The sequence below is a fragment of the Siniperca chuatsi genome, linkage group LG21 (assembly GCF_020085105.1).
Source record: "Siniperca chuatsi isolate FFG_IHB_CAS linkage group LG21, ASM2008510v1, whole genome shotgun sequence".
Lineage (NCBI taxonomy): Eukaryota > Metazoa > Chordata > Actinopteri > Centrarchiformes > Sinipercidae > Siniperca > Siniperca chuatsi.
The window spans coordinates 9,336,993-9,347,829 of record NC_058062.1 but is presented as its reverse complement, the minus strand read 5'-3'; the positions used below and the strand labels follow the sequence as shown (position 1 = coordinate 9,347,829).

General features: G+C 41.9%; 1 protein-coding gene across 2 annotated transcripts in view; it reads left to right on the top strand.

Annotated features, from left to right (window-relative positions):
* Positions 1-7,536: 7,536 nt before the first annotated feature.
* The window catches only part of LOC122868551 (dedicator of cytokinesis protein 7-like), a 28,572-nt gene continuing 25,271 nt past the window's right edge, over positions 7,537-10,837 (top strand). The window contains exons 1-2 of one of the 2 annotated variants that reach the window (XM_044180602.1): positions 7,537-7,742; positions 9,909-9,996. In XM_044180602.1, coding sequence (XP_044036537.1) covers positions 7,693-7,742; positions 9,909-9,996 — 138 coding nt within the window. In that variant the 5' untranslated portion in view covers positions 7,537-7,692. The remainder of the gene's footprint in view (positions 7,743-9,908; positions 9,997-10,837) is intronic. The other variant, XM_044180603.1, reaches the window with a different exon arrangement.

Genomic DNA, 10,837 nt, shown 5'->3' with positions numbered 1-10,837 from the left:
GGACCTCTCATATGCAAGGCAGATGGCTAGCTATAGGGTCAGGTGCAGACATGAGAATAACAAATTAGATACCCCGTGAATAAATTCATGTCTATTCAGTGAAAAGTTGAGGGTCCAGTTGTAGCTCTGATCAGGCTGAGCTGACTGATCTCTTTTCTTTGCTTTACGAACAGAAATGTGCAGTGAGCAGTGATTTTTGTCTTACTTTACGACATCCCAGTATCCCCTTCCTGAGGAGTTCTCATCCCTCACTGCCCACCTCCTGCTGCTCCCTCCTGTGTCTAGCTGTATGGTGAGTGTGCTCACTGAGACACGCTGTTTGGGCTCATCTATAATGCATCCCCTGCCCCGGGACATCATGTGTGACAAATGACCTATTTCTGTGCAGACCCCCATAGGGCCTTGACCTGGGGGGGTGGGTATGCGTGCGAGTGTGCGTAAATCACTGCATGTTTGTTTATTTGTGTATGAGTCTAGTGTTGCTGTTCATGTGAGGAAGTGAGATGGTAAAGGGAAGTTGTGCTTTGTATAGAAATTAATGTCTCCTGTGTGTGCTTTGCTGCTGATGTGAGCCCTCCTGCAACAACAATCCCTTTCTCTGCTATGCTCTCCCCGCCTGACCTTGAGGAGTCCTCAGACATCTCTGGCTGTAAGTAGTGATGGTGTGAGGGAGGTAATTGTTTGCATTATTGACACTGACCACTTGCCTTTGATGCATCTGTGGATGGATGTCAGTGTATACTCAGAAGATATAGTACAGGACACACAAGTAACTAATTTCCTAGAACTTTATGTCTCTTATTGTTTCTCCCACCTTCCAGTCCCTCCTTCCCAGTTACTCTTGTATACCCCCTCTTTCTTTCTGTCATTGTCCTACAGCTCTCTTCCAGTCAGATTTTGAACATAGGCCCTGTCTGATATTTTACATAATTGCCTTACATAAGTAGCAAGCTCGGCTCAGAGCTTGGATGATATTAGTGGAGATGAATATTGCATGAGGAAAGCACTCGTTAAGCGTTAATAAGAGGATAGAGATGGAGCCCCACTGTCAGTCTGTCTTAACCCCGCCCCCACCGTTCTGTCAAGCAGTGACTCAACTCAGCCTCGATGTGTTGGAGCCTTTGAGTCAGTTTGTTAGAGAGGGAGGAAGAGTGTATGTCTATGTGTGCATGCACACATGTGTTTGTGTGTGTGTGAACGTCTGAGAAGAGACAGCGAGATTCGGTCATTAGGTGCTTGTGTTTTTTCCGTCTTTGTTTGCTGAATAAAAGCGGCTCTTGTAACACAAAGGCACCCAGGTCCGTCAACTGACTGCAGCCCCACTTACAGTTCACACTTAATGTGAATAAATGGGCTTAATTGTGGCCCCTCATTAGAGCCCTGGTTAGTAGCATGGCAGCTGAATCCTCCCTTTGGGTAAGAGGGCATTTGAAGCGCCTATTGTACATTACTGAATCAAAGGATCAAGCATTGGTTTTGCTTAAAAGGCTTTTTGTTATTCTACTGATTATTTTCTTATTGTTAATGGTTCCTCCACTAGTGGTGATTAGGAGTCTTGTTGCAGTGGTCCTTTTCTCTTGGCATATCATGGAATGCTCCTTGGTGCCAGAGGGATGAACTCTAAGCATTTGCAAAATTAGTTCACTGATTTTGAAGTTCAACAGCCCACAGAGGAAACATACTACGCACTGCAAACTATGCAATTATCATAGAAAATACAATAAAAGGAGCAGCAACATGCACATGTTTGAGCATCTTTAATTTTAATTATACAATTTTGTCTCTACAGCACAACCAGAACAGTAAGAATATGCCAGTAGTATGTGAATTACAAATGTATTATATATTTGAACTCGAATAGTAAATATATGATGATACTTAATTTTGTAAATTGCAAAAACCCTTTAGGTATGAATTCCTTAGCCTTGCCTTTTCTGTTTCTCATCTCTATAGTCTCATCTCTCGTAGTATTACGTCAAAATGAATGCCTGTTGCCATTGCCCTGCGGTAAGGTAGTGGCCTTGTGTGTGTGTGTTTGTGTGTGTGTGTGAGAGGGGGGGGGGGAGAGAGAGGGAGAATGAGAGAGTGACACTATGACAGTGTATCTGGGGGATGGGTAGGATGATTCAGCCGCAGGTCTGGTTAATTCAGTGGTCTCTCCACTAGGCCCGGCTCTTAGCAATTCAGGGTTTTGTGGCAGCAGCGCAGTGAAGCAGTTATTGCTTACAGGAAAGGATCCAAAATTAAATTAGCCTCTTTTTAAAACGACATTTGTTGATAATGGCAACTAGCCTAATTCAACCCTTTATGTATTATTTGGTAAATTTCTTGTAGGCCCCCTCATGGGTTCACTCTTGCACTTTCTCTCTGTCTCTCTCCTCTCTTTCTCTCTATATCTTTCTCTCCCTCTGTCTGTCTGGATGTGTTGTCTCTGGGCTATTATTAGAGTAGACATGCTGGTGGGAGGAAGTCTCTGAAGTAGATACTCTTGTCATCTTTTTATTTATGGATTATATTCTGCTTTCCATGTGCCCGTTTAATTCTCTGTGAACAGTTATCTGTCTTTTGTTTGTATGCATTCAGTGCAGTATGAGATATGTTTAACCTTTTCAGGCAATGTTTATGTGCATTCTTAATATATTAATATGTGTTAATCATAACAATATCTGTGCCACCTTTGTATGTTCATGGGTGTGTGTATCAACGTCCATGTGGCTTTGAGGTTGGGTGAAGCGGGACTAACCTCCTTTACAGAGACCATGTTTTACTCAAAACCTTTTTAGATATAAAGCCGTGGTTATTAATCTTTCATTTTGTCCTGTCTGAGTTGGTATCTAGGGAGAGACCTTAAATACACAAAGCTCTTAGACATTCTCTTTGTTTTTCTCTTGCTCCTTTTGCTGCTACTCTTTCTCTGTCTGACATGAGAAAAACACACAAGTGACACACAAAATGAATAGAAGTGGTGCAAATACACCTGTTTATGTTAAGCTGAGCTGTTTTTAGCTTCATGAAATGTGTACATGACTTTTAATGAACAACACATTTTCTGCCTCAACTTGTGTTCTCATTGTGCTTTCATGTAGAATTTGTTCTGTATTTACTTGACACTTACTAGACAGATAACACGGGCTGTCCAAATGGAATATGATATATATCTCCTAGTAAAACTCACTGGCTTAGCAGTTGTACTCTATTTTCTCCCCCTCCATCGTCATCCTACCTCCTCTCCTCATTCAATCTCTTGCTCTCACTCCCTGTAGTCCAGCAATCTCCCCCTCCTCGTTTCAGTAATAGGAGACTTGAAATCAATAGCACATTAGTCTGACCGGAAACTCTTGTGGAATTAAATATGAATGACTGAGATTGCAGCTCTACCTGCTGCTGAGAGAGATGCATGATGGCTCTCGGGGATATGGGTTTTTGTTTTTCATTCTTCCCTCCAGTAAACAGTCAGGCCATTTTGTGCTGCTCTTGCAGCTTACCGGATCACTGAGCTACCTTGTTTTGTCAGAGATCAGTGTGCAGCACTGTGGACTTTGATAGGTATTATCGGGGTTGTCATTTTGTCCTCGGCACTGAACAGTGACCAGTCCGATAGCATAATTTGATAGAGCAAATGGGATCGTGGACGTCACAAAGCCGCGACAGCTCAGGAGGCAAGAAGAATCAACCGGCCACACCCATCCTCTAAACACAGCAGCAGCACCATTTGAATATGAAAGAGCTCTCTGGTTATTAGGAGATTGCATCTTACTTTTTTTCAATATTTCCTCCAAATACAATATGTGCTTTCTCTTTCATTAAGCTTTCAGGTACACATTCATTCTGGAACTTTTTACATGCAAATTTCATTACTTGGTAGTCTTTCATTTTCATTAACTGGTTCACCGTGTAAAGTGGAATAATTTCTTTTAACATGCTGTTTGGCTTAAAAGCATAATTTGCAAGGTGGTTGGAGAGTGATGGCTTGTGGGAGGAAGGTAATATTAGACAAAAGCCATTGTGTATGGTTCTGGGAATTGGTAGAGGCTTGGGCTCCATAAAGCTAATACACATAGATGATATAGAGGTAGATGTATTTGTAAACTATATTTCATCCCATCAGAGATGAAACGGTTTGTGACAGATGGAGTGATATTGTTCCCCTGTACCGCCCATGAGTGCGGCCCCTCCTGCTTTTCCTCCCTGACAGATGTAGGGGGAGGACCACAGTGCACTCTTCTTTCTTTCAATTGATTTGGGTGTTTGAACCCTTAGGGACTGGAGGATGGTGGTGGGATGCGGGTGGTGGTAATGGTGATGGGGGTTTAGTCGTTTCCTGTAGCATAGAACCTGTAGAAAGTCAAAAGCAAGTGCTGTAAAGAACTCATAAACATATTATATACATATATATGCATATATTCAAACATGTAGTAATAGCAGTGTGCTCTGTGCACTGCACTGAGTGGAGATGGAAGGGAATATTTCCATAAATCGTGGTTAGTGAGTGACAGCATAGCATGCATCCATGCATGTAATGTAGGCAAAGGAGAAAGTGTGGCTGCCTATACTGGTAGCTAAGCCTTATGTGTTGCTGTCCAAGATACATTCAATTGATTCTTTACAGTTTATTAGTGAATAAGCATAGAACTGCAGCATTTTTTCCCTTCTGTCTGATTAGCTCAGTACACAGAGGAGGGGGGAATACCAAGAGGGTTGTAGGTTTGTGTGTTTTGTAGCAATTAAGCAGATTTTATGTGATTGATCAATGATTACCTTTAGCTCCCCCAGCCCCCCAACCCTGACTGTATTATCAACGTTAGGAGACTTAACAGCTGTCTTGTAGCAGATGTGTCCTGTTGCTACACCTCACTCTCTGTCCCTGGAGGGGAAAGGTTAAGACATGGGTGGAGGTTGAAGCAGAAATTCTCTTGAAAATGTTACATGTTGATGCTTTGAGAGAAACAAACAAATGAGCATCTGCCTGCCCCTTGTATAGGACACCACCACAGGATGGAGCTGAGAATTAGCATTATTGATTACAATTTTCAGTCCTGCATCCTACTTTAACAGCAGCTGCAGTAGGAAGATCTAGAGTGACGTGCCGTCATTTATCTTTTTTTACGTTTATGAATTTATGATATCACATAAAAAACCAAAGCCATTTATGTTTTTAACAGTTAGTGCATGTGTATTTTTTTTCCATTGTTGGTAATTGTTTTTCCTTTTTATATAGAAGATAGATTGAAGGTTTGTCCTTATTTTTTTAGGAGTTAATGTTGTTAAAGTTTTTATTGTTGGCAGAGTAATGTCGTGGAAGCAGACCCCAGTAAAAAAGTGGTTAATGATTTTAATAGGAGTCCCTGGTGGGTTGGGATAGAGAGGGGACGTGCCCTGGCTACGGGCACGTGGCGGTGGAGCAGGTGGATGACGGGCAGCTGAGTAGTGGGCTCCGGGGGGAGGGGGGCCTCCATTTTGGAGGACTCTTGGGGTTGAGAGAAACCCTGAAAAAAGGCAACCCCATCTGGAACTGAGGTGGGGGCTCTGGTGTGAAAGAGATCTAGTGGGTGGTGTCTGACACTCTCTCTTTTGTTCTTTGGTAACACAGCAGTGATGGTGGTGGAGGTGGGGGCTCTCGCTGCCGTGGGGGCTGGGCGCTCAAACAATAGTGCCGATCCAGGAATTGAAAGCCTTCGATGAACAGAAAGGCAAGGAAGCAGGCAGGGAAGGTGCAGACAGAAGGATAAAGCGGGCATGGGTTCAGCCCACTTATAGTAGGTGGGTTTTCCAAGTATACAAGGATGCTGCAATGTCACACAAACACACAATATATCAACAAAATTAATTAAATATTTAGAAACATATTTATTCTATTCTTTATATGAATACCAGGTGAAGAACAGTAATATATTTTAGTAATAAACAAATCAATTATGGAAAGCACCATTGCACAATAAATTAGAATTTGAACCTTAGAGTAGCAGAGAAAGAAAGATGAGTTTTAGCATTGTGATGGAAGTGTGCCTGTATAGGGGAGAGGTGGAGAGCGTGAGCTTCATTTATTTTCATTAGCAGTGTCTATGGGCCAGACTCATGCCTACTGTGAGCTCTTATGCTGCTCTGACTGCTGCTCCATGCATAAACATATATACCCGAGAAGTCTGTCCTTGCTCAGCTACAGCCAAGCCTCTGTCACGCAAGGTTAATTTTACCTCCGTCTCCCGTCTCTCCATTTTTCACATCTCTCCTATACAATTCATGCCATTCATCAGCCATCTCACATAGGACAGCCCAAGTACCTGCAGCAGCTCTCCAGGGTGCTGAATAGGGACGACTGTGGGGTAGAAGGAGTGAGCAGTGGGGGGGAGGGCTGCAGCAGCCAGCATTGCTATATTAATTCTTCATAGTAGGCATGGGGGTATGGAGTGATTGCAGGCCAGGAGGAGGGAGATGTAGACCTGCCATTACAATAAACTGACAAGCCCTCCATTAGTGGAAAGAGTCACTAAGAAGTAATCCCTCATTTGCTCAGACAGAGCAAGGGCCCTGTCAAATATACAGTTTTACATATTTGTTTCACCCACCTTGAAGAATCCATAGCATCTTCAGACGGCTACTTGTTTTAGAACTGTGCATAATTTTTTATTAGCTGACTCACTAATCTGACTCTCAGTCACTGTTAGGCAGTAGACCAGAAAACAAAGCTGCAGCTATTTCTCATTTCCACGTAGAGGTCAAATTTGAGGACTGAATCTTTAAACAATCACTGATGGGGCAAGGCTTTCATTCTTTTCCAAACATGGTGAACAGCCCCGCCTGCTGGTATAGTCTCGATACAACACGCTCTGTTATCTTGTAGAGACATGATGTAGTAGTGCAAGTAGTCCTCTAGATTTTGCTATTGTGCATGTTTTGTTCTAGAGAGATTAAACTTGACATCAACAATAGGACCGTCTTTGTGAACTGAAGTAACGAGGAAACGTGAAATATCAAATCGTGCTCCACTCAAATAGAACACTTCATGCCGTTTGGTTTTATGAGTGTCAAAGTCATGTTGTCGAAGTAAAGAAATCGTATCTAAAGCAGGACATTGTGAGAGTAACGTCGGGCTTGAAATTTATTTGGCCTGCTTCCTAAATTTTATACAGAAATGAAACCAGTGAAACCCTAAAGTGAGGATATGGATATGCGCCATTACCAGGTCACTCTAAACCGGTCAGGTGAGATTTCTGCGTGAACAGATGGTGGATCTAGCCACCTAGTACAAGCTGGTCAAATTAGTGGGGAATAATAGTAACACCGGAAGTAAAGTAATGACTTCCACGGCGCTGTGACATTGAAATGCATCAAGACGCTCTTTTGAAATAGCTACATCTCTATAAAAACAAAATACGAAATAGAGGCTACAAAACTAGCGTTGTCTTATTGCGTGTAACTTAATAGAGAATTTGTAATACAAACAAATCTGCTTTTATTTTGAAGTTTCACCGGATGTAGTACATGTACCATGGCTGACTTGACACTCGCGCTCCACGGTTCAGCTCCCAGCCGCTAGGAGGAACAAGGAGGGATCCATGTCCACTCCCAGCGTGGAGGAGGAAGCGGTCTGAGAGTCCGCATCCCCACACAAGACGGGACATAGCCAAAGCACAGGAGCAGGAGAGTAGTTTCAGTTAGACTCTGAAGAGCTTCTTTACATGGGGACAAGAAATGACATCTACAGCGAGCGAAAGGAGGGCGTTTGCTCATAAAATCAACCGGTGAGACAGGAGCAGAAGTTATTGTTTAACAGCTAATTATAGTTGTGCCGCTCGCAGTCCGTCGTGAGAGTGACCTGCTGGTCAGACGGCACATATAGCCAGTATGCTAGGATTTGTAAGGTATTACTGACCATAAATCGGTCGGTATTAACACAACTGTACCTTCCTGGAATGAAACAAATGTTTATTGAAGCAGTTTGCGCTCTCATGAATGGTCTCTGACACTTTGAAGAGTTTCAAATTTTATTTTATATACGTTATCCTAGCATCGTCATCAACAATGATTGAGCTACTGAAGGATAACAAGCCGAGGGCTAATCTAATAATGACTGAGATGAACTCAAAACGTAGTAACACCGAGGGAAATGCTTTACACATATAAAATAATGGTACCAAGTGACATTCATCAAGATGTTTTGTTCTTCGTGTGAACGCCTCGCAGCATTATTATAGCAACCTGTTTCCACATGTTGTAAACTGGTTTCCCCTCTTCATAGCAAGGTATAGTACTGCATGGACTGGAAATCTAGTAAGTCTTATTTTACTACATAAATATTGATCAGATTTCAGGAGAAATCGTAAAGGCATGTCGTATCTGTCAACCGGCTCTTTGAATAACATGCTTTAACAACATTGGTGTGTGTGGAAGTATTTGCAGCCAAGTGCCTCCCTGTTTGCTGCAATAGATCTTATTACAAATGGGACTCTTACAAATCTTGATTTTGTCCAGGGCTGTACTTTTCTTATGCTTTACACCAAATAACAGTTAATTTTGTTGTCTAGTTAATCAAGAAACAGCTTAGCCTAGCAATACCAGATAGCTTCTCCAGAAGCCTGTGAAAAAACAGGTTGACAGATTCTTATCATTGGCCTGCAAGTGAATATTTTCTCACCCCAGTGAAAACCTTGCTGAAATCATGTCTGCACACTGTGGTTATTATAAACTTTGGACCAGGCTCCATCACAAGGTGGACTTGTTTTGATTAGTGTATTGCACTTCTAGTAGCTAGTCACTTTGTTTATATGCCTGTTGATCGTCAATAACATATCCTGTAGAGATATTGGCTTCATGAACAGTCTCCCACTGCATTCCCCAAGTCCTGTATGTCCTCCTTAGTGGGACCCAGACCATTGTTTCGTGCCGGATGCAGGAAAGGGTGGGAAGGGGTGTTCTGGCTATTGCCCTTGCAGTCGATAGCTTTCCTTTTTCCTCTTTTAAATTGAGGTGTACAGAGCTGCAGAAATGGTTTCCACATCTTTTGAGGATATAACGCTCATAAAATTTAAACACGCTAAAAAGGCTGATTTCCAAGAAGGCTATGTCATCAGCAGGAAGTTAAAACGTCTAGCTACTACTTGAAGATGGGAGTAGAGGTTATAGGTCTTATTCTCTGCCTTACAGTCCATGTGTATTGTTGAAATGAAGGCATGAACCATAGCTATGTGATCATGAGGACCATGGTTTGCAGCTGTGTATATGAGAGAAACAGACGTTTTGTGGTTCTAGAGGAGCAGCTGCTTGCTGTCTCTGTGAGAGGATTGGTTTTTTTCCTGCTTTGTCTCTCTTTAAGCCTCCCATTTGCCGTTAGTCCATAAAGGCCAGGGACAGAGCTCTGGCTCTGTGCCTGCTCCCTGGAGCCAGCCACCTCTCTGTGAGATCCGCTTGAGTCTCTTTTCAGAACAGCTGCTGGCCTTCAGCATCACTACTAGTACCAGAAGCTAAAAACCCTGTGATAGGAAGAGGGCTTTGCAGGTTGTATAGGATATGTCTCTGAAACTTAGAGGGTGAGCCATGCAAATGCAGAAGGACTTGGAATTTCCCTTACAGAGTTTTAACAGAATCAGAAAAAAAATGAAATGAACATCACTGTGTTTTGTTTGTTAATGCAGATTTCTCTGATATTGTAAGATCATTCAATTAGGCCTAGTTTCTTTGGCAGTGGTTTTAGTTCTGGGATCTTTACTTAAGTGGAGTATGCAAACATTGGCATGATAATGAGATTTATGCATCTACCCAAATCAATTACTTTACATTTTATGTAGCTTGAACACCACACATCTTGACCATTAACAGGATTTTTACAGCTAGTTTTCATGTCTGTAAAGTTGTGCTTTTGTTCTCTGTTTGACTCGCTGACAAATCTTTTATATCTCTCTCTTGCTCAGGACTGTAGCTGCAGAGGTCAGAAAACAAGTGTCCAGAGACTACGGCTCTCCTCAGCTGACCAAGAAACGAGGAGGCGCACACCACCCTGTGAGTCACCCTGTGTTTAACATGCCGGAGTTTCAAGCCAACAGGTTTAAAGCTCCAATTAGCGAGGTCAGAAGTTGATGGGTGTAACATTGTGAATAAGGTTTAAGTTTAGATGCAAGAAATACACATGAGTGTAGTTTTAATTAGTGTTGACAGCAGGCGTGAAGGGAGGTGGTTTTGAAACACAATATACCTGCTCTCGCTCACCTGTGTTGTTTGATCCAGGCAAGGTTTCTGCATGGATGCACGTCCAAAATAGATAGGGGTAGTTATATAACATGTTTTGGAAAATGTCTGTTATACCGTAGAGATGTTAATTAGTCCAGCAGAAATTTACAAATACTCTATGGACATTGCTGTGAACCAGAAACCCCTGAGAAAGCAGACATAGGTTGTAAAATAGACTGTTCGGTCAGTCTAGAGGAGCTCCATAAGAATAAAAGAGACGAGAGAAAACAGGTTTTAGGTTAATATTGCTGAAACATTGTATTAAACTATAATTTATGTAAACTCGAAACTAGAAAGGTAAGTGCATCGAGAAAAACTGAGAACTGAAAACGAAATGTTATCACCTGAACACGCCAATTCAAATATAACATTAATCTTATCCTTTAGTATCTTGTGAACATGTACAATGTGCAGGAAGACACTGTGGGTTTAGTGAGAAGTACCCATAACCTTTTATATTCAATTTTTAAATCAATTTCTGTGATGCATATTCACAAGGCTACTAAATATAAAGATGAATATTGTTTTTACATGACTACCTTTCTGTTTTATTTTCATATATAAATTTTGTTTTGTATCATATATAAATTTCAAATATCCCGTAGTAGATCTA